At 48.2% G+C, this 23,829-nt stretch overlaps 1 protein-coding gene across 2 annotated transcripts; it reads left to right on the plus strand.

The window, feature by feature from the left end:
- Positions 1-5,307: 5,307 nt before the first annotated feature.
- On the plus strand, positions 5,308-22,285 carry BVES (blood vessel epicardial substance). 2 transcript variants are annotated; one of them, XM_054174054.1, is made up of 7 exons: positions 5,308-5,527; positions 6,182-6,306; positions 9,569-9,756; positions 10,703-10,811; positions 13,580-13,747; positions 14,867-15,008; positions 22,040-22,285. In XM_054174054.1, the coding sequence occupies exons 1-7, from the start codon at positions 5,317-5,319 to the stop codon at positions 22,162-22,164; spliced, it is 1,068 nt and encodes a 355-aa protein (XP_054030029.1). In that variant the 5' UTR covers positions 5,308-5,316; the 3' UTR covers positions 22,165-22,285. The 2 variants fall into 2 exon arrangements, with proteins under 2 accessions (XP_054030029.1, XP_054030030.1); XM_054174055.1 differs by lacking the exon at positions 22,040-22,285 and adding an exon at positions 19,630-19,821.
- Positions 22,286-23,829: the final 1,544 nt, after the last annotated feature.

The raw sequence follows: 23,829 nt of genomic DNA on the forward strand, positions 1-23,829 counted from the left end.
CGCTCGGTGCCGGCCCCGGAGCTGGCGCCGCCCGCAGCCTGCCGTCGGCTTCTGCCTATTTTAGTCACAGCGGCGGGACGTGGTGCTAGCGGTGCTGAGAGCGGCGAAGAGCGGCAGCCAGAGCCGGTTCTCGTCCCGTCTGGGCGGCCGGGAAACTTTTCCGAGAGCGCGGGCAAGGGCACGGCTCAGGTAAGGGGAGCTCCAGCCGCCGTGCACCGGGGTCGGGAGAGTCGGTCTTGCATAGGGGAGCCCAGCGGGCGGGAGAGGTGGTTTGCCCGGCAGCGGCGGTTGGTCCTCCCTGGCTGCATCGTCAGTTCTTCTGCCCCCGGTAGCCCGGGGGGCCCGCATCACCGGCGGCACGGTGGGTGCAGCGCTCCGTGCTGGAGCTGCTCGGCCGTCGGCGGCCGGGAGCAACGTGTCCTCAGTCTCTCCTTTCGGACTCTCGGAGGGCTCACAATGCCCTACTGCCCCCGGGCGCAGCCCCAACGAGCTCCCCGGGAAGAGAAGCTCCGTTGGTGTCCTTCCAGCGGGATGGCACAGCCTTGGGAATGGATCTCGGCGGGGCGGGGGGGGAAGGACAGGCTGCTTGCTATTGTTTAAAAATTTAGTAGTATCGTTATTAATATTAACAAAACGATTGCTTTGTATGAAGGGTGCGTTTGGTGTTTGCACGCTGTGAGCTAAATTGAAGCCTGGGAGGCACGGGCACAGAGCAGGGCAGCGAGGTGACAGCTGCGGTTCTGTCCCTCGCCTGGGGCTTGCCGCGCATCTGTGCGCGATGTGAGCAGAAGCAGCGTGAGCTCAAAGGCAGCTGACAAACTTCCATTGCCACAGTGCAGCTACACCAGGGTTACGCTCAGGATACGGACCGGTTTCTCCCGGTATTGGTGGTTTTGATCGCTGGGCGAAGATCCTTCAGCTCTCTCTAGAATGAGGTGCGGCGATGCTAACAAATTTCGTTACTTAACGACGCGTTTAGTTGAAATTAACTTGACCCAGAGAGCGTCTTGAAACGTATCTCTTCTTACACCTCGTTTTCTTTCACTCCTACTTCGTTGTGAAAGATCCGTAGCTGCGGTTAGCCCACCGATGCCAGCGCTAATGGCTCATCTTCAGCTCACAGAAGCACAGAATTTGTCGAAATTCTTCATGCATCTTTTGTGCTACAAAGCCATAGGAAAGTAGTTAAAGTTCTGCAGGTGTGATTTGGGGAAAATAAAATATCGTTCAGCTTGATTTATTGTTATGTTTGGGGGGGGTTTTCTCCTTTGGCTCACAAAATCCATCTACACAAACGATGGGCTGCAAACCTGCAGTGGCTGCACACTTGTGCAAACATTGCCATGCAGCTTGCCTGCATAACGTAGAGCAGCAAAGCTGTGGAGTAGGGATAATTCCAGTGAAGTGGATGATGATGTGAGCAGGATGCTCAGCATTGTCCCATATCAGCTTGGCTGACCTGCAAGAACAGCAGGGGGGTTGGATCTGCATCTCTGGAGGTCCTTTCCAACCTCTAATCGTCTGTGAAGGACCAACTTCTTTAAGCCTTTTCCTGCTGCATCTCTCTTCTCAGTGTTGTGTAGGTACCCATCAACCCTCCCACTTTTGGTTGTTTTGTGGTTTGGAGTGTTTATTAAAAGGTGTCTCCATGTCTAAAGATTTAAGGACAAAATACTTCTGGGAATGACTTTTGGTCGTTTGTGTAACGAGGTCTTGAGCACAGGAAGATCCTGGTGCAAGCTCACCTCACCTCAGCCTGAGAATTTCCATTTTCTAAACCTAAAAACATAATCTATGACCCTAAATTTATGAAATTCCTTCACAAACCCAAGTTGTTAGGGCTTGGTGGTTAGCTGTGCTGATTTCTGCCAGGATTAACGTTAAAGTGTCACCCAGTGGTGTTTCTTTTGGGTATTTGTTCCATTTTTTATTCATTTGTCTCCTACCTGGGCAATATATTGGGCTGAGTTTTCAGCCAGCTGAGTCTTCAAACTCATGGTTTGGTAAATCTAAATCCACATGAAGGGGAAAATGACTGCATGTTAAAAAATTCCATCTCAACATGAGAAAAGAATGAATTTATTTATTTATTTATTTACTGTGAGGGTGCTGGAGCCCTGGAGCAGGCTGCCCAGGGAAGTTGTGGAGTCTCCTCTGGAGATCTTCAAACCCCACCTGGATGTGTTCCTGTGTGGCCTGCCCTACGTGGTCCTGCTTTGCAGGAGGGTTGGACTCTCTAGAGGTCCCTTTCAACCTCTAGCTTCCTATGATTCTATGAAGTACTTAAAGCTTTATTTTCAGCTGACACCATCTCCCTGATTTCTCCAGAGTTATTTGCCCATGTTGGTTGCATTTTTAACTTCTGATACTGAGACATGTCTTTGTGTATTGATGACTTATGCTTGAGGCTGTGAAGTCTTCTGCTGTACTAATCCACAGCATGCATAACCCTAAATTGAAGTTTTGAAAGCCTGATCCTGTGCTTGCAAAACTGATTTGGGGCTCTCTGAGGTAGCAGAGGGTAGGAGATTATAATTCTTCTGTTGAATATCAAGTGCTTTAAGCCTTTAGTATTGGTTTGCAACAGTAGATGTTGGGACTAAAGAACTGGATCCAGAAATTAGAGTTGTTTTCAATGTTTCTCTTCCTGCTGTTAACCTGTGGACAAACATTTTAAGGCTGAGCTCCTAACTCTGCCTGCCTTTCTCTTCTGTTGGTCTCAAGCAGGCTCCCCCATCGATATTCATGGGCAGCTCCCCTTCAGAGCCCCTGCCACAGCCTGTCCTTGTGTCATTTTGCAGACAGCATCAATCTATTTCTGCCAGCTTTCAAATGCCACCTTGACAGATAAGTTCTGCAGCTTTCTGCTTTGCTGTTTTCCAGCACTTCAGCAGCACTGCAAGGTTTGAGTGGTGAGTTCACATTAAAGGCACCTTGAAGACCTAATTTATTCCAAAGGGGGCATGGCTACATTTAACTTCTGAGGTCCTAATTTAGGCAACCAAGTCGGTGGCCCAGACCCTCAAAAGCATTCAGTGTCCTGCTGCTACAATTGTGGCTACTTCATTGCCAAAGGCTGTCAATTTCCTGTCATTTTATTGCCAGTTGTTATTGACTTAGTCAACACTTGCTGGAGAAACCTCTTCCCATTGTGACTATTTATGGCTGGTGGCTTGTGGCATCAATATTTGTGGCTAAAGAGAGGAGCAGTGTGTTTGGCTGGGCTGTGAGGAGATTTGGCTCCTTGAGTTTGCAGGCTTCCAAGGGGTGAGGGTTTACAAACAAGTCCTAGAGTAAGGTAGCTTCTGCTCTCCCAACAATACAGTACAAAATGATGCTATAAAGAAACCAACCAACCCTCTGGAAAGCTTTGTGTGTTTGCAGTCAGATGCAGCTGAAGTTACTGCTTGCAGTGGTTTTGCTCTTTGAATTGAGGTTGGAGTGATGAGGGGCCCAGCCTCTCCTCCCCGGTGGCAAATGACAGGACTAGAGGAAATGGTTACAAGCTGCACCCGGGGAGGTTTAGGCTGGACATTGGGAAATGTTTCTTCACTGAAAGGGTTCTCAAACATTGGAAGGGTCTGCCCAGGGCAGTGGTGGAATGACCATCCCTGGAGGTATTTACATGTGGACCTGGCGCTTGGGGACAAGGCTTAGTGCTGACCTTGCAGTGCTGAACTTCATGGTCTTGAAGGTCTCTTCCCACCGAAGATAATCTGTGATTCTGGTGGACTTGTGGCTGGTTCTGTATCTGTCTGTGAGTTTGGTTGTCTTTGTTTTGTTCTCTTACTACACGATGCTGGCATTGGCAGACGAGGAGGCAGCGAAAGACTGGCTGTAGATAGAAACTCAGCTGCTGGCTTGGTGCAAAAGATCTAGAGGCCCTGCTGTTCCAGTATTGGTTTATATTGTTTGAAAACAGCAGGAGCATGACAGGATGATGTGTGTAAGATGAGCACCAACCTTCTGTTGCTGAGCACAGGAAAATGCCAGCCCTGAAGCCTGGTCCAGGCTCTGTGTGTCAGTGGCTCTGTCAGGACAGTGGAGCTGCTCTTGTGGCTGTCACTAAATTCATGCAAGAGAGCTGGGGGAAAACAGGAGCAGCTCTGGGTGGTGCCTGTGTGACTCCTGGACTGTGAATTCATTTGAGCACTGTGATCGAGACCCATCTGGATGTGTTTCTGTGTGACCTGTGCTGGATTCTATGGTCCTGCTCTGGCCAGGGGGGGTTTGACTCAATGATCTTCAGAGGTCCCTTCCCACCCCTAATGTCCTGTGATCATTTGCAACAATTCAGTGTAGAATTTGTTTATGCCAACCCACCCCGTGGTAATTTACCTTTGTGAATAACTACAGCAGGAATGAAAAGAGGAAACTGAACCTTTAGGAAATAAGTCAATGATGTTTTGTTGGTAGGAACTAGATTAAAGTTGTGTTGGTTTGTTTTTTCTTTGACAGTTATTTCTCTCCAGATGTGGATATCACTGTGTCTGATCCTGCAAGATGCCTCTGCATGTTCTGTAGCATGCCTTAGTGGTGACAGGCTCTGGGCATCCAAGGGGAACTGCTAGAGGGCTGAGGTTTTCTCTCTGATTTCTTTACTCCTCCTGTAAAAAAAGGCTTTTAAAGACTAATTAATCTCAGAACTTGTCTAGCTTGCTCATGCCTTGTACACAAGTTGTTTGCAGGGAGAATAATGATAAGCACAGGTGAAGCAGCTCAAAATCCCTCCACATCCCAAGTCCAGACACCATGGGCAGTGAAGGAGGGAGAAGAGGAGATGCTCCAGGTGCCAGAGCAGAGATTCCCTGCAGCCCATGTGCGGTGAAGACCACGGTGGGGCAGGCTGCCCCCCTGCAGCCCATGATGGTTAATGGGGGAGCAGCTGAAGAGTGTGAGGAGCCCTCCTGAGGGGGAAGCAGCTGCAGAAATGATGGGTGATGAAACCTCCCTGTTCCTTCTGCTGCTGTGGGGGGAGGAAGTAGAGAAATGGGGAGGAAAGTTGAGCCCAGGAAGATGTTTTAAGAGTTAGTTTGTATTTTTCATTATCATACTCTGACATGATTGGTGAGAAAGGTGTTTCCCAAAGGTGAGTCTGGTTTATCCTCAATGGCAACTGCTGGCTGATATCTCTCTGTCCTTATCTCAGCCCATGAGCCTCTTGGTAGATTTTTTTCTGCCCTGACCATCTGGGGGTCGTAGAGCATCACTGCTGGGCAGCTGGCATCCAGACACCACAGTGTCTCATCTCTTTCAGTTTAAAGCACAGTGATTTTTAATTTTTCCCCTCTCTCCCTCATTTCAGGAGTCTCCAAGATGGATACTACAGCAATGAGCCCACTCACTGTCACTCCACCAGGTTTTATTCCAGACTCAAATGCCACACTCAATGAGACTGCCTGTGAAAACTGGAAAGAGATCCATCACCTTGTTTTCCACGTGGCAAACATTTGCTTTGCAGTTGGCCTGGTTATTCCAACCACTCTGAATCTTCACATGATTTTGCTGCGAGGCCTGCTGACCATAGGTAGGAGAATCATCCTGGAAAGGTTTGCAGAATAATCTCTCCTGTAACACAAACACCACTTTGGGACCCTTACAGAGCTTTCTCCTGGTCCCTTTGGCTTCCAGTGGAATTCTAGCATGTGTTCATAGTTGTTGTACTCTTCTGAAGGTGTTTTTGGTGGAGGAGCTCTGCTCTGACCCTGAGAGACTTCATTTAGCAAGGCTCTTAAAACATCCATGCAGAATCACAGAAACATTCAGGTTGGAAAAGAGCCTCAGGATCACCAAGTCCAACTGATAAGCCTACTCCACAAGGGTCACCCCTAAACCATATCCCCAAGCACCACATCCAAACCACCTTTAAACACATCCAGAGTTGGTGACTCCACCACCTCCCTGCACTCTGACCACACTTGCTGGGGAAATAAAAATGTTTCCTAATGTCTAGTCTAAATCTACCCAGTCACAGCTTGAGGCATTCCCTCTTGTTCTGTCACTAGTTACCTGTGAGAAGAGACCAGCACCAGCCTCTCTACAGTGTCCTTTCAGGTAGTTGTAGACAGCCATGAGGTCTCCACTCAGCCTCCTCGTTTCTAAACCAACCACCCCCAGCTCCTTTGGTCTCTCTTCATCAGATTTATGCTCACAAATTTGCCTTCCTTCTCTGTTTGTACAGGCTGTGCATTGTTCATCATTTGGGCTACACTCTACCGTTGTGCCTTGGACATCATGATCTGGAACTCGGTGTTTTTGGTGGTCAACCTTTTGCATTTCATCTACCTGGTGTATAAAAGGCGGCCGGTAGGTCCCACAGCTGCCCTGCCCTGGCAGGCTGGCAAGGTGCAACAAAAACCTCACTTTTGCCCATGTCTGCTGGGCAAGCCAAGGAATGCCACAGCAGCCCTTGAATTAGACAGGAGACCCCTTGGGTAAGGGCAGCTGGCTGCTCCAGGGAGGGTGCAGACCATAAGATCTGATGCAGCACAGAACTATTTCCCTGAAATCCATGTTCTTGGGAAGAGGTCACCTGTGGTTGGTTTGGTTGTGTTTGGCTTTGGTGGTAAGAGAGGGCTGATGTGCTCTTTGCAGAGAGACCAGAAATGGTATTTGGGGGCTTATTTTTCTGTGTTTGCTTTGGTTCTTTTGGTTGGTGGTTTTGGTTCTTTTGATTGGTGGTTTTGGAGGGGGTTGTTTCTGTGTGTGTGTTTGGCTGGTGGTAGGAGATTTGTTTTGTTGTTTTGTCATGTTCCCCACTCACCAAAGTACATGCATACAGACCTCCTGAAATAAAATCCTGCTAAGGTACTTAAAATTGAGCATTCTGGGACAGACATCTATTTATTTTTAAGTTGGGAATAACCACCCAGAATCAGACACATTCCCTAGGTGATGCTGCTCTGGCAGGGGAGGGCTGGACTAGATGATCTTTTGAGGTCCCTTCCAACCCCTAACATTCTGTGATTCTGCAAGTGTGGAGCAGCTGGCACAACATAGCCACTAGCTGGAAATCAGCTCTTCAAGTCAACACAGCCTGGGCAAGAAAGCAGCTAGGAAATTAGCAACCTCCTGTTCTCCTGGCAAGGCAGCAGAAAGCTTGACTTCTGTCTTGCATAGAAGACAGCTTAAAACTAGCTAGACTGATCCCCCCCTGAGCATTTATAGATGTGCAGTGAAGATTTCCAGTCATTTAAATTGTTCCAGGAGAGGAAGCTTCCCAGTTAAGGGTAAGATTCTATTTGGTTTGTGTCTCTGGTGCTGCTGTTACCAAGGGACTTCTTACAAGGGCTTGTAGTGATAGGATGAGAGGGAAGGGATTGAAGCTTGAGGAGGGCAGATTTAGACTGGAGATTAGGAAGAAATTCTTGAGAGTGAGGGTGGGGAGACACTGGAACAGGTTGCCCAGGGAGGCTGTGGGTGTCCCTTTCCTGGAGGTGTTCAAAGCCAGGCTGGATGAGGCTTTGAGCAACCTGGGCTGGTGGGAGGTGTCCCTGCCCATGGCAGGGGGGTGGAACTGGATGATCTTTCAGATCCCTTCCAACCCAACCCATTCTATGAGTTCTTCTAGCGTGTTCAATCCACTTATGTCATCAAGACAGCAGGGTGAAGCTGCCCCAGAAGTCTGCTAGTCAGCCATGCCCATGCTGCCTGATGCACCACCTCAAATCACAGCGGTTTTAAAAGGCTAACTAACTAAATGAAACCAAGCTCTTAGGAAATCATTTTGAATGAGACTTTTCTGTCTGCAGCTATTGCATTGCCCATCTCAAAACCAGTTTTATTTGGTCATCTTCACAAATCCTCCTTTTCAGGAAAGAAAGGAATGGCAGAATAATGACAAGTCAGTCATGCTGCCAAATGAATAATTGATCTGTCCAGTTGTTAAATATTTATTTTATTAAATGGAGCATGCAAAACAGCAGCAAGCTTCTCTTCTGACCAGGAGACTCGGAGTTCTGTGGGTTTGACTCCTTGGAGCTTTAGAGATTTGGCTTTTTCAGTCTGAGTGGAAGCTGAGGGAGAGTCTAATCAGTGTCTCTACAGAGCTCTGATTCGAAGCTCTGGCAGCGGCCCAGAATATTTCAGCCACTGCTGAACAAAACATTATACCTACCCATATGGCTCATTTGGAACATGACCCACAGGCATGACTGCAGGAGCAGTCAGCTGTGCTCATGGAGGGTGAAGAGCTGGTGTGAGGCAAGCCATCTGAAGTCTGTCTACGGTGTCCACAGATTGCATTGGGTTGGAAGGGACCCTCCAAGGTTATCTTGTCCAACCCCCCTGCAGGCAGCCAGGACACCTCCAACCAGAGCAGGCTGCCCAGGCACACATCAAGTCTGACCTTGGATGTCTTCAAGGAGGGGGCCTCAGTCACATCCCTGGGCAACCTGTTCCAGTGTCTCCCCACCCTCATTGTGCAGATCTTCCTCCTAATGTGCAACCTAAACCTCCCCTGTTCTAATTTCAAACCACTGCCCCTCACCCTATCCCCACAGGCCCTTCTGAACAGTCCCTCCCCAGCCTTCCTGTAGGTCTCCTTCAGATATTGAAATGCAGCTCTGAGGTCTCCCTGGAGCCTTCTCTTCTCCAGGCTGAACAGCCCCAGTTCTCCCAGCCTGTATTTATAGGAGAGGTGCTGCAGCTCTCTCTCCTTCCCTTGTTTGTAACATTCAGATAGAAACAAATGTAGAAAACTGCATAAACGTGGAGCCTTCCCATTTGTTGAAGTGCTGACTTTCTCCTTTCCTTCCTTTTTTTTATTGATTTCTTTTTTTTTAATGCCTTCCCTTGTTCTGTGTTTTATCTTTTCATTATCTGGTGCTTATTGCTCTAATTTGTTTCCCTCCCAGCAAATATGCAGGCTTTGTTCAGGCTGCCTCTGCTTTCAGGGAGGCCAGGACACTGTCTCATTCCCTGCTGCCTTCATTCAGGAAAGATTTCCAGGCTGGTGGATTTCAGCCAACATCCTTTCGCTCTCTGCCGCTGCCTGCGTTTGGGTGGGCTCCTGGATGTGGGATGTTCAGCTGGCAATGTTCTGGGGCTGTTTTTTCCTCCCTCATCACATGTGGTTTCAATAGGATGGGTTTGTTGTTCAGGACTTGCTTGCTTTTCTACTGCAAGCAAGCCAAGAAGCTCAGGGATGGAAGGGGCTCCCAGAAGAGCTGGAGAGATGGCCAGCATGAGGGTGCATGTGGTGTGAGAAATGCAACCAACCTCTTGTTTTGCATTTGGCTTTTTTCCCCCCCTGTAATTCTGTCCCAAGTCCTGTTTGCTGTTGCATCAGCAGAGGTCTCAGAAGACACCTTGTGTCTGATTTGATGTGCTCCTTGGGTGGAACAGCATTCCAGAGCACCAGGGTGCCAGTCTTAGATAAGGTTTTGGTCAGCCTGTCATGGGCAGTGCCTGTGGATAAAATGTCACATTTCAGCCCTTCTTGTCTTGCTGAAGCATAATGGCAGTCAAAGATGTTCCTCAAACGAAGCAGCTAAAGCATGTGTGAAGCCTCACCCTTCTTTAACCAATGCATCTGTGTTTGTTGGTGTCTTGTGTCTTGGCATTCTAGATCAAGATAGAGAAGGAACTGAGCAGCCTCTACAAGAGAATGTTTGAGCCTCTCCACGTGCCTCCAGAGCTCTTCCAGAGACTAACAGGACAATTCTGCAACATTCAGACTTTAAAGACAGGTCAAGCCTATGCTGCAGAAGATAAAACCTCAGTTGATGATAGGCTAAGCATCCTGCTGAAGGGGAAGTAGGTTCTGTAAAGCCTGGGGCCAGTCTCATGCTTTATGTGATGGCTGAATAGATCAGAAAGCTGCTGGGGTTTTTGGCTTAGCTTTTTGAATGTTATTGTTTGTAGAGAGTCCTGGGCTGTGGCTGAATGATCTGTAGGTGTGGACTGCTTTGTGGCACTGTTTGCAAACGGCTGTGGTGGGTCTCACTGGGGGCACATCGTGTCTCCAGGTGTGTGTGCAGCTGCCTGGATTTTAGTGGGAATGCCATCTGTAATGCAGAGTCTTCCAGAACAAGCAAGAGGTTTGCTTGAGTCTTGGACATCTAAGGCCTCTTCTCAGTGCGTTCTCAGGTTGTGAGGTTAAAAAATATTGTGCCTAAGGGAAGAGGGGAGGGAAAAAATGCCCCTCCAGCAGCCTTTAAACAAGCTTGTTGGAGTGGATTCATTGCATGTTGATGTGCAAGCAGAGAGGGGCAGCTGCACTGCCCAGGGACTGTCCATGGCCAGGCTGTACTCTTGAAGCTCTTGCTAAGTTCTGGCCACTGTTTTAAGCAGTCTCTGTTTCCCTTCATTGTTTCACTGTTTTCCTTAAGTCATTAAGACATATTGTTGCTTCATTGTTTTCCTTAAGACATCAGCTGCTCGCTCCTGCAAAGCTGGCTGCCTAAATAAGCCCTGATTCTGCTCTGGGGGTAGAGCATAACCCTGCAGACCTCTTTCCTCTGGTTCTGAGGATACACACCACGTTTGGCAGCCCAGATTGGCTGGCAGCCTGCTCTGCTTGGAGTCAGTGGAGGTGTAGGTGGCAAACAGGGCAGCTCTGGGGCTGAGCCTCCAGAGGATGAATACATTTTTGCCTGTTCCCCACTGCTTTACTGCTGTCAGCACCCGTATCCAAATCCAGAATTCAGTTCACCAGCTTCCACCTCTTTTAAAATGCTGTTGCATGTGGTTTGATTTCCAGAATGAAGGTGTCTTATCGAGGGCACTTCCTGCACAATATTTACCCCTGTGCCTTTATCGACTCTCCTGAGTTCCGCTCCACGCAGATGAACCGGGGTGAGAAATTCCAGGTACAACTTGTTTGGTTTAGATCTCACTGCAGAGAAGCTGAGGAGGTCATGCAAAACCAGGGCACAAATTCCAGCAGCAGTGAACTGCTTAACTTGCATCTTTTGGGGTGGTTTTTTTTTTGGCCATCTTTCTGGGAGTGGTGATCCATGAGGGAACCATCTCCAGAGTAACTGGGAAAGGCTGTGAGACATTGTTTAAATGTTGGGATGTAGAAGCCTCAACCCTGGAGGTTTTTAGGGCCAGGCTGGATGTGGCTGTGAGCAACCTGCTGTAGTGTGAGGAGTCCCTGCCCATGGCAGGGGGGTTGGAACTGGATGATCCTTGAGGTGCCTTCCAACCCTAACGATTCTGTGTCTTCATAAGAGCTCAGTTCAGAATGTTTGTATAATTGCAAGGTAAAACCCAAATGTTTTTATAGTTGCAAGGTCAAACTGGCAGGAACTGATCAGTGGCTTTTCTTATGCAGCAGCAGTCCCTTTCTGCCTCACACTTCCACCAGGAGAGCTTGGTACAGGCAGTCACATCCCAGAGTGATGTGGTGACTCCTGGCTTTGTGACCCAGCTGAGTTCATTGCAGTGGCTGGCAGCTAAGATGCTGCATGGCTGCCTCCTTCTGAAAGGTGCCATCTTCCCCCAACCAGCCAGCAGTGCCCAGTCTGTCTGTGTAGCCAGCATGGGCACAGCAAGTGCTCCTTTCTCCAGTTCTCCCAGCCCATGCATCCTGGAGCACCTTGTTCTCCCTTCCTCCTTTTGAGGCAAACTGAAGCTGTACCACACAGCTGTGTCAGCTTGCTCTTGGTAGGCCAGGTGACACCAGAACTAACTCTGATTCTGTAGTGCTTGCTGAGCAGTCTGCCTTCTGCTGCTCTCTTCTCTTTTACTGTCTCCAAGTTCATTTTGTGTTAAGAGATTATTCAGGGCAAATAACCAAGGAGAGCTTTAGTGGGAAAAGAGAAGATGGGAGCAGGGGAAGAAAAATTAATGATTGCCATATTTGGTGCTACTAAAATGAATCACTAATGGACCTGATGATCTTAGAGGTCTGTTCCAGCCATTCTGATGCTGTGATTCAGGCATTAGTAGTTTGAGTTAGGTATTTGTCTAAATGGATTAATGCTTCTGTTGGTTTGAAAGTTGTGAAAGCAACAGGAGCTGTAAGAGGTCACAGCATTTTGGATGAAAATATTCATGTGGAGAAAGGTAAGGGTGTGGGTGTCAGAAATGTGCAGTTAAGCTGCTGCATTGAAGGATATTCATAGATTCTGAAATGGATTGAACAGGCTAAAATAATCCATAGAATAGCTTGGGTTAAAAGGGACCTTAAACACCACCCAGTTCCAACCTCCCTGCCATGGGCAGGGGCATCTCCCACCAGCCCAGGTTGCTCAAGGACTCATCCTGCCTGGCCTTGAGCACCTCCAGGGAAGGAACATCCACAGCCTCCCTGGGCAGCCTGTGCCAGTGTCTCCCCACCCTCACTCTAAAGAATTTCTTCCTAATCTCCATTCTCAGTCTGCCCTCCTCAAGCTTCAATCCATTCTCTCTCATACTATCCTACAGCTCCTGGGGCAAATACTCTTAGAGAACTGGAATGGTTATTTTGTTGTCTCTCACTTGAAGTTCTTTAACTGTGTGTAATAATGACCAGGCTGTGGCTGACTGGGTGATACCCTGGCAGAAGGGGAGTGGCACAGAGCAATACAGACTCTAAAATCAGTGGCTGATGTCATATCTTCCAGTCAAATACTAGGCTCACTGCCAAGAGAGTTTCCCAGATGCATTCTGCCCTCCTGGCACAGCCTGTTTCTCTCATAACCCACTGGATACAAATTGAGGATTGAGCCTTTTCCCTTCAGGGAGACCAATCTTCTGCCTGCCTTTAAACTGATCTGGTGTGGTGTGGCACCCTCCACTCCTGAGCTGGGCTTGTTGCTGCCATCTAAATCAAATCAGCCTTGCTGCAAGAGAGGATTCAAATCTTAAGGACCCCATCTGCTGGCAATGCTGCCAAACTCTTCCTCAGCCTGCCTGCTTTCATTACAGGCTGAAGTTCAGCTCTGTGGATGTGTACCAGATTCCCTTTGTTTCTTTGGCTTTATATGTGTATTAATTCCCAGGATGTAACATTAGCCTGCAACAGCAGAGAGCACCTGATTCCTGGGTAGATTCCCCTGCAAAAGCTACAGCTGGGCAGCCCTGAGTGGTGCAGGGTTTGGTCTGCCATTGCCCTCTGCTGGCACAGGGGGATGAGCCTGGCAGATCCAGACTGCCTGGAGAGGCTGCAAGCTCCTCTGTGGCTGTTGATAGCGAGTTGTAGAATCAGAGAATCACTGCAGTTGGAGAAGACCTTTCAGATCATTGAGTCCAACTGTTCTCTAGCTCTACCAAGTCTGGTGCTAAGCCATGGCCCTCAGCACCACATCTCTGCCTTTCTGAAACACCTCCAGGGATGGGGATTCAAACACCTGCCTGGGCAGCCTGCTTGAGAATCCTTTTAGGGAAGAAGTTTCTTCTAATGGTCAACCTAAACCTCCCCCAAGTGCAGCTTGAAGCCTTTTCTTCCCATCCTATCACTTGTTATAGGGAGAAGAGACCAACACCCACTTAGGTCCAACCTCTTTTTCTCTGGGCTAACCAATCCCAGTTCCCTCAGCTGCTCTAAGTTTTGTGGCCCCAAGAGTTGTTTTAGCTGGGAGCACAAATGCAATGGTCTCACTTGTTTGAGAGCAGAAGAGGAGTGCTGATTCTGAGCATGTCTCTTTCTCAGGTCACCATTGTTGCAGATGATAACTGCAAGTTCCTGTGCTGGTCCAGGGAAAGGCTGACTTATTTCCTGGAATCTGAGCCATTCCTTTATGAGATCTTTAAGTATCTTATTGGCAAAGATATTACCAATAAACTCTATTCATTGAACGACCCAACCCTGAATGACAAGGTAAGCAAAAAGAGATTTCACTCAGGACTCTTCCTCCTCCACACAAATGCTTTGTTGCTTCAACTTTGAACTGCCCTCCAGCACCTTTTCTATTCTCTTAACACCCTGCTATCAGCTGCTGAATTCACACCCATTGCCTTGCAGTACCAAAGTCTGAGTCAGTGCAAGGTGCTTGTCAGGAGCAATGTTGGGTCAAAGTTAGTACAGTCACAGGCAAGAAAGATGAGCAAATGAGAGTCAGAGCTGATTGACAGGCAGAAATAGTTCTAAGCCAGCTGGGAGGTATGGTGGCTGGTGGCTCAAGAGATGCTCCTCCTGACTGGCAATGTTCCATTATGCTTTGGTCATTGATTCCTGCCTTTCACATACACTGAAACAGCTTTCTGGCTTGCAGGAATACTTAAGGGACAAGTTTCATGTAAATATTAGAGTGCAGAGGCATCTCAGGAAGACTGCTCAAAGCAAATGGAAGCTCCTAAGGCCTTTTGACAGTCTCAGACTGCTCAAAGCAAATGGAAGCTCCTAAGGCCTTTTGACAATCTCAGACTGCTCAAAGCAAATGGAAGCTCCTAAAGCCAGCTGACAGGCAAAGGATAATGTTCATGTGATACCTTTAACCTGTCTTCAGTGAAATCAAGGGCCAAAGGGTCAGATGCCAGGAAGGAATGACATTTACCCTTTTCTAGCATGCTGAAACAAACAAGTTCCTGTTAAGATATAAGTTGCTGCACTCTCTATCCAGCACGCTGCCTTGTGCAGCAAGGAGGACCAGGCTCAGCATAAAAGCTGTGTTTAATTGTAGAGCATCATACCTTGAACCAATGAACTATCCAAGAACAAGAGCCAACCTTTCTGTTGGAAACTACATGGGCAGTCCAGTACAAAACCATTAAAGTTGCCTAATGAATCTGAGTTTTGATACTTTTTCAATGTTCTAATAGATTGCTGACATCTGTCTTCATTTGAACCAATTAACACTGGTTAGAGCAGAAGGCTCTCTGCAGTGCTTGGGTTCCTGAGTGGCTGAGGCCAGAGCATCTCCCACACAGGAGATCATTATCCTTCCATTAATTTACTTGATAACTCTGCTAATAAATGCTGTGGATTTGTTCCTTTCAGGCTTCCAAACAGATTGACCGACAGCCCAGCCTCTGCTCGCAGCTCTCTGTGATGCAGATGAGGAACAGCATGGCCAGCACCAGTGACAGTGAGGATGGCTTGCAGATGTTCCTCCGTGGGACTTCCTCTGCGTCTTCCCTTCGTGAGTGCTCCAAATAGTTCCAACAGAAATGGTCCAAAATGTGCTAGCTTTGGTCACAGCTAAGAGGTGACTGCAGAACTCCTGTTGTCTCCAGTGGGAGCAGGCTCTAGGTTGGAATTGATGATCTTGAAGGTCTTTTCCAACCAGGTTAGTTCTGTATTGTGGTTTTGGGATGCTGCTTGTACCGTAGCTAAGTGGAGGGAGCTGACTGTGGGGAAGTCAGATGATGTGTAAGGCTTTGTTTGCAACTGAAGCTACCTCGTGTAGAAACTGGCAAGAAACCAGCAAGGCTCATCATCATTTCTGGCACAGTGTGAAGGCATGGTATGGAATGTTTACAGCAATGGGGCAGAACTGTGACTGTGGAGTGCCTGTCCCAGTAGCATCTCCTTTGGCTGGTGCTTGTAGAAATTCAAAACCCAAACAAAACCTCTCCCCTCAGCAACTCAGTGCTCTGCATTTTCTCCTGAGCTGGTTTGTTTTGGCAGGGTCTGGAGGGCTGTGGGGTACAACTGAGGTTTTGATGCCACCTGGAAAATCTCCAGATGTCCTATTAGGCTCCTCTCCTGTGCTTTGTATGACAGGAGCAGTAGAGAACAGATGAAGAAACCACTTCTGACCTTTTTGCTTCTACTCTTGGAATGTATTCCATTACAGAAACCCTTCTAAATGTTGCTTTCTAGGCTTTTGCTATTGTTTATTTTCAATTCCTCTGAATCTAAACTTCAGCAGCAGCCTGAGCTCTGGAAGCAGCTTTTGAACAACAAAAAGAAACCCTGAAAATGCTCAATTTTCTCATTTAACCTAAGCTGTTAGTTTGAAAGGATTGTACTGGATGATTTATCTTGGTTTGAGAAATACTGTTCAGTAATTAGATATATGTGAAGGGGGGGGAGTCACTGCCAGTTAACTGTTGTGGTTAAACTCTCTGCTGGGAAGAGGAAGTGTTTTAAAGTACTTGTGCTTGCCCATTTGATTACCTGTTCTCCATTGTGTTCCTCACAGTTCTCACCCAGGAACTCCTTCAGAGCTGGAGGGTCTTTGTTTTCATTCCCTAACTTGGTATCATCTGCATGCCCAGCTAGACTGAAGCCAAAGCCTTGCTAAGTGTTCCACCCTACTGGAATCACAGAATGCCTTGAGTTGGAAGGGACCTTAAAGATCAACTACCAACCCCCCTGCCATGGGCAGAGACACTTCCTGCTAGCCCAGGTTGCTGAAACCCTCATCCAGCCTGGTCTTAAACACTTCCAGGGATGAGGCATCCACAGCTTCTCTGGGCAACCAAGGGTGACACCTAGGATATAGTTTAGATGAAATTTGCAGTGCAATATTCCCTGCAAGGACATTTAGAATGACAGAGCAGCTGAGGTTGGAAGCAACCTCTGGAGATCATCCAGGCCAAGAGCATGCTCAAAGCAGGGTCAGCAAGAAAAGCTTGCTCAGGGCCATGAGCAGTCAAGCTTTGAATATTTCCAAGGCAGAAGGTTTTCACAGCCTCTGGGCAACCTGGTTTGGGGCCTTCCCACCTTTGTAGTGAAAAAGATTTCCCTTCTTGCAACTCCTGGCTGTTGTTCTTTAGTGCATGCCTCTGAGAAGAGTCTGGCTCTGTCTTCTTCATACCCTTCCCTTAGGTAGCTGAAGACAACAGTAAGATGCCCTGAGAGCCTCCTGTTCATAAGGCTGAGCATATGCAGTTCCTGCAGCCTCTCCATGCACCTTATGAGCTCCAGCCCCTGACCATCCTGGCTGCTCTCCACTGCACTTGCTCCACTATGTCCTTGTCTTTCATGCATGAGGAAGCCCAACCCTGGATGCAGCACTCCAGATCTTGCCTCCCAAGTGCCAAATAGAAGGGATTCATCTTTTTCACTGATCTGCTGGCTATGCTCTTGCTGATTTGGCTCAATATGTGGATAGCCTTCTTCACTGCAAGGGCACTCTGCTGCCTCATAGTCCATTTTGTGTCCACTAGGACCCCCAGGTCTGTTTGTGCAAAGCTGCTTTCCACCCACTGGATGTCCAGGCTCCACTGCTGTGTAGGTTTAGTGTCCCAGCTGCAGGAATTTGCCTTTGTTGAACTTCATGTGGTTTCTGTCTCTTCTCTTCTCCAGCCTCTGCAGGCCTATCAATTAGTCACCCTGGCCTCTGGCTTATCAACAGCTTCCCTCAGTGCTTAGCTGTTGTCTGTGCAGGTGGCAGGAGTGCATGCACTCCATCCCATGCTCCAGGTCATTGATCTGGAGGGACACTGCTGACAAGCAGCTGCCAGCTGGGTTTTGTTCTGCTCTTCACCATCTCATTGCTGCTTTCACTTCATGTGTGTGTGTTTGAGCTCCCTCAGGACTTTTCTGCTCATCCATGCCAGCCTTCTCCCACGCTTGCTCAACTTTCTATCCACTGGAATGGACTTTCCTTGAGTTTTGAGGCAGGTGATCTTCAAGGACAACCATCTGTCCTTGGGTCCCCTTGCAGGCAGTGTCCCATGAGTTCCTGCCAAGCAGAGCTCTGAGCAAGCCACAGAGCCCTGCCCTCAGCTCTGGGGTTGTAACTCTCTTTTTGTCTTGCACACCTCTCAGTATCTTAAACTCCACCAGCTCCTGGATGCTGCAGCCAAGTTTGCCATCAGCCTTCAGCTCCCTGATGAGTTCTTCCTTGTTCATCAGTGACAGGTCCAGCAGAGCACCTTCCCTAGCTGGCTCATCGATCACTTGTGTGAAGAAACTGCCTGCTGCACTCTCCAGAAACCTCCTGGACTGCCTGCTCCCAGCCCTGTTGCCTTCCCACCGGCTGTGGGGTGGTTAAAGCTCCCCACAGGCACCGGTGCCTGCCATCAGGAGGCTTCATCCAGTTGTATAAAGAAGCTTTCCAGCTACTTGCTCTTCTGATCAGGCAGCCTGTAGCAGATACCTGCCATGAAGTCTCCTGTGTTGGGCTGTTCTCTGATCTTTAGCTGAATGCTCTGGACTGGCTTTTCACCCCTCCCACATCAAAGCTCCATGAAGCTGAAGCCACTCCCTTGTGTAGAGAGCCCTTGGACAAATGTGCCCTGAGAGGAACTGTAAAACTGTGTGTGTGCCATCAGCTAGAATTAGAATTCTCTTTCAGGCTTAGCAGCAAGGTTTCAGGCTGGAGAGAAGGTGATCTCAATGCATGTCTTGTTCAGCTGAGGACATCAGTCGCTGAGATGTGTCCATGCTTGGCACAGCCTTCATAAATACACTTCTCTCTGTTGTACTTCCTGGTTTGTGTACCGTGTTTTCTGGTGTGTGAGGTGCACCTTTCCCAAGAGAGAGCTTTAAATGTCTTTTATCTCCTGAAACTGGCCAGTCCAGCGGTGGCTGGTGTAGCTGACAGTGCCACCCTCCCACTGGCAACAGCAGATGTGGCAGCAGCCTCCCAGCTCCAGCACTGCCCTTAGTTTTGGGGAGGTGGAGGTGTCACCCACACAGCCTGGGAAATAGTGTTAGTGTTTCTTCTTTGCATTTTGCCTGATGTGAAATCTCTGACTTGTGGTAAAGGGTTGATAAAAGCTCTTGATGGAGGGGTCTCTATCTCGCTCAAATGTGATGCTTCCATCTTTGTTTCTGCCAAGATAGCCTTGTTAGTTACTGCTGGGTTCTGTCATTGCCACTGGTGGGTTTGCTACCAAGGTGAGCTCTGCTTAAATCTATTCTATGTGGATTGTGGACATGTTTGTTGTTTTTCCCTTCAGGTCACAGGGAGAACTGAACAAAACCCTGCCCCTTACCTTGCCATGTCTTCATAGAGTGGTTTAGGTTGGAAGGGACCTTAAAGATCATCCAGTTCCAACCAGGAACACCTTCCCCTAGCCCAGGCTGCTCAAGGTCTCTTCCAACCTGGCTTTGAACACCTCTTGGGGGGAGCATCCACAACCTCCCTGAGCAACCTTGTGCCAGGGTCTCCCCACTGGATTCTTCTAACCTTGGTGGTTTTAGAAACCTCCTCCTGGGTGCTCTCAGAGCAGCAGTCAGAGTTTGCTTTGGGTTTTTAGCTCTGTGTTTTTTCAGACCCAGCCTGGGGAACATCCTGAGGTTTCCTGGCCCAGGGCTGTTCTTCTCAATCCTTCTCCTGCAATGATAATTGGTTTACTTGAAAAAAACCAAACAAAATCCTCAGAACATTTAGTGAGGAGCATGTGGAAGGTGACAACCTTTAACATTCATTTATTCTTCATTAAAATAAGAGAAGCCTCTCTGCATAGGAGCCCTGCAGGAATACTGTCTTGTCATAGCTGGGTGATTGTTGTGTGGACCAAAGCATCCCATGGTAAATATGATTGATTATTTTTGCTACTACAGTAACAAGCAGATTGGATTCCTGATTTCCATATTCTTAAAACATTTGAAGGTTTTTGTACTCCTGTGTAATTCAAACTTTCCACACCTGTGCTTTTATCTGCTCTACAAACAAGCAGCTTTGGCTCCTTTTGCTTCCTCCAGAAACTGAACATAAAAGCTTTACATCAAAGTGTTTGCTAGTGAAAAGGGTGGAAAATAAATACTGATTAGTAGGTGCCCGACTACAATTACTAACAAAACTGTGTTTTGAACGTTAATTAAACTAAGAAACACAACTAACTCTCTGCTTTTGTGTTAAGGAAATAACCAACAAGAGTTCTATAATGCTTACGGAGTGAGTCGTTTGCAGCATGATGTTTTCTGTTGATAACATCACATTAACTCAGCAAGCATCCTCCAAAAGGTATTAAGGTGGGGGTTGGTTTATCTCCTGGTACTTCTGTTTGCCATCTGTGGTGCATCCAAATGTCATTGATTGGGAAATTGATGGTTTGGGGTTTGTTTTGGGTGGGTTTTTTTCCCGGTGATACAGTCTCTTTCTCTGGGCTGCTTGGTTAAGGTTACTCACATTTGCTGGTCTGTGAATCTGTGTCTGCAAACTTCTGAGCTAAGCAGGGGATGTAGAGAGGTTTTGTTTTCATAGAATGGCCTGAGTTGGAAGGGACCTCGAAGACCATCCAGTTCCAACCCCTCTGCCATGGGCAGGGACACCTCACACTAGCCCAGGTTGCTCAAAGCCTCATCCAGCCTGGTCTTAAACGCTTCCAGGGATGAGACATCCACAACTTCTCTGGGCAACCCTTTCTGGTGTCTCACCAACTTCATAGTAAAGAACTTCTTCCTAATGGCCAACCCAAATCTGCCCTACTCTGGTTTCAAACCGTTGCTCCTTGTCCTATCACCACACGTCCTTATAAACCATCCCTCTCCTGTAGGTCCCCTTCAGGTGCTGGAAGGCTGCTCTAAGGTCTCCCTGGAGCTTTCTCCTCTCTAGGCTGAGCAGCCTGTCCTCATAGGAGAGGTGCTCCAGCCCTCTCATCCTCTTTGTGGCCTCCTCTGGACCCTTTCCAACAGATCCATGTCCTCCTTGTGCTGTGGGCTCCAGAGCAGGTATTTATTTGTGTTAGCCTCTGATGTGTGCTCGCTGTGTTTCACCCAGCTTGTGGTTACAAAGAGGATTTGGTTTCATGGTAAATGCCATTTTAACAGGTCTTGGGGCTTAGGCCCTTGAGAGAGGGCAACAGAGTGGTGTATGGAAAGCCCGGATTCAAGATTTGACTCAGCCTCTTGAACATCTGCCCAACACAGGATGAAGGAAGGCATCAGCAGACCAATGTCTTTGAACCAAACAACTTGACACTGTTAAACCTTATGTTGGATCCTGTTGAACAGCCTTACAGGCTTCTTACTACCACTCTAAAAATGGTAATGAAGTCATAACAAAGAAGTCCTTAACGACCCCAATGGTTAAAATGTGTGCAAATAATCCTCTGCCCGGGTAGGTTTCCAGTGTTAAAATACTAATTCATCTTTAACAAAGTTCTCAAAAGCTAATTCTGAGTAGTTTGTGTGACTGTGACTCTCAAAATGCAGGGAGCTGGTAACCTGCTGCTCTTGCCTGTGGTTAGTATTTTGTTCCCTGTGTGTAACTTACTCAGCACAAAGGAGTCATTCTTCATAAATAGGCTTCCTCAGCAGAGCTGTTTACTCTGCAGCTAATAAAGTGGGGTTTAAGCACTAAGAATAACTCTACACTAAGAGTTACCTTGTGAATATTGGCATTTTTAACAGGAAAATGTGGATTTGTTTGGGGTTCATTTAGCTTTTACACAGAGGATCTGTCAGGCAACCACTACCTCTCTACTCCTCTGAAATGGTGCTGCAGAGAATTCCCTCATCCTTTTGATCATCTCATGCTAGCTGTTTACAGCCTTGGGCCATTGTGGTGGTTGAACTTTAAAAGAGGGTACCAAGAGGGCAGAAGCAATTTCAGAATGAACAATGGGAAATCAATCTGCCTGGCTGATGTCAGAGGAGCTCTCTGGTTTAACCTTCAGGCTGAAAATGTAACTACAATAGGGAAGTAACTTACTTGCACCCAAACTTCATTTAGTGCCTTGGCAGCAGTGGCCATTGTGTGTGCTCTGCTCTGGCAAGCTTTGAGTCTGTGCTTTTGTAAGACTCTCTCAGAGCAATAGAGTCCCTGTCAGCCAAAAGTTATGTGGCCTTCACCTCCCAATCTTGTGTTCTTTGTGGTTAGTTGTAGGGCTGCTGTATTTTCCAGCCTGCTCTTAAGGCAGTTAGGGCTGTGACCAGGCAGCCACCAGGGAGGTTTGCTCAGTACCCTGAGGAGTTTCTCACAGCCAAGGCAAGTGGACCTACCTTTGGGACTTGGGGCAGCTCTCCCCATCATCAAGTGGGTGAGTGTAAGGGTGAGGAGGCACCAGGGTCACAGCCTTGGATTTGCAGTGTTTGGGGAGAATTCTGAGCATGTGGCCAGCTGCAGGGACTGAAGCTTGCAGGTGCTGCTGGTCTGCAGAGCACAGCTGTCCCACGTCTAGAATCTCCTCATGCCTGTGGCCTGATGGCAAAGCTTCACTTGCAAAACTAGGACAGGACCATCAGGCTGGGCACACTGGGTCACAACCAGGTGTATGTAGCAGCTCTGTCTTGTGGAATTAATTGGGACTTTCTTTGTCACTGTGGCAGGCCCAGGCCGGACATCTCCCTACCTGAGAACTTCAGCCAAAATGAAGCCAATAGAGGAAAGTGTTGAAGATGATGTCTTCGAAGCACCATCTGCTGATAAGCTTGAACTCCAGCAGCTGCCTTGAACAGATGTGCCCTCAGGTGTGGCAGAGCTTGTCAGTGCAAGAGGAAGAAGCTGAATTCTGGGAGGAAGCTGAAAGCACCTCTCCATGTTCAGATTTCCCCCAGTGCACAGCAGTGGCTTCTGGGTGGATTAGTTTTACTTCCAAGTAAAACGAAAATAAAGAGCTGGCTGTGGGTCCTGGCTTTGTTTCTGCTTTGTCTCCTGCCATTATCAAGTTGGTATGAAGTGGCTGGACTGGAAATGAACCCTCTTGTGTGCTTTGTGCTTTCTTACTCCTGTTTTATTTTCCTCACCAGCCCTGCTGACTGGATGCTATGTTACCATTAACCTTAATGCACTTATACCCAGGCCCAGTTCTGGCTTGTATGAAGAGGAGGAGACAGCCTCTACTTCCCTCTTGTTGAAAGAGTTTTTGGCAGCTGCAGTGCAGCTCTTGAAGAGTGAGTGTTGCCCTCCTGGCCAGGTAAATAGGACATTTCTTGTCACAGCCTGCCTCAGTAAAACTTGGGTGCATTGTGCAGCATAACAGGGGAGCAGCAGCTAATGTTGGGGCAGTCCTAAAAGCTTTCAAGATCCCAGGTGGCTGCTCTGCCTCTTTGCCGATGGCCCCTGCCCCCCTCAGATGGAGTGCAGGAAGGAAAGATGAACCTGCTGCTCCTGGAGGGCTTGCCTGAGCTGGGTCCTCTTCCCTCAGAAGGTCGGGTAGGGGGGTTGGACACCAGGAGGAGAATTGCCTCATGCCCATTAGTAACAACAGCAGCACCTGAAAGGAGGTTGGAGCCAGGTGAGGGTTGGTCTCTTTTCCCTGGAACAAGAGAGAGGATGGGAGGAAAAGGCTTCAAGTTGCACTTGGGGGAGGTTTAGGCTGACCATTAGAAGAAAATTCTTCCCTGAAAGCGTTCTCACAAGCCCTAGAACAGGCTGCCCAGGGAGGTGGTTGAATCCTCATCCCTGGAGGTGTTTCAGGCAGGCAGATGTGGTGCTGAGGGCCATGGTTTATCACCAGGCTTGGCAGAGTTAGAGAATGGGGGTCTGGGTGATCTTAAAATTCTTTTCCAATCACAACAGTTCTGTGATTCTAACAATAGAGAAAGCGAGGAGGCAGCTGAGTAGATCTGAGAGCTCCCAAGGCTGGTACCTTGCTGTGTAATGCTGAGGAACAAAGCAGTGCACTCTGAAGGCATCTGGGGTACACTGAGTGTCCTCCTGAGATGGGGCAAACCAAGGACCAGCCAGAGAATGCTGTGCAGGAGCAGTGACTGCCTGAGCCCTGGTCTCACCTGGAACCTTTTGCAGAAGGTAAGGGCACCTTGCTTTTTGCTGCTGGAGCTTTTGCTGGAGGTGTGGGCACCTTCTGGGAGCTGCTGAAGCTCCACTTCAGACATTTCCATCCTTTTGAGGGAAGCAGAGGTTTGTCCTCCCTGCTGACCTGTGACCTGGCCGCCGGTGCCTGGCTGGGAGCCAGTGAATAGCAGACAGGGATGAGACGGAGTAATTAGGGCTGGTGAATGGGGAAGACCAAGATGGGCTGGCTGCTTTTTATGGCAGAGAGAGGCGCTAATTTAGGGAACCTTGCTGACAAAAGCTCACTGTGACCCAAATCCTTCCCCCTTTGACTCCCTGCAAGAGCTTAGAGGGACACTGAAGAGGCGCTACACAGAAAGAG

The sequence above is a fragment of the Dryobates pubescens genome, chromosome 28, assembly GCF_014839835.1.
Source record: "Dryobates pubescens isolate bDryPub1 chromosome 28, bDryPub1.pri, whole genome shotgun sequence".
Lineage (NCBI taxonomy): Eukaryota > Metazoa > Chordata > Aves > Piciformes > Picidae > Dryobates > Dryobates pubescens.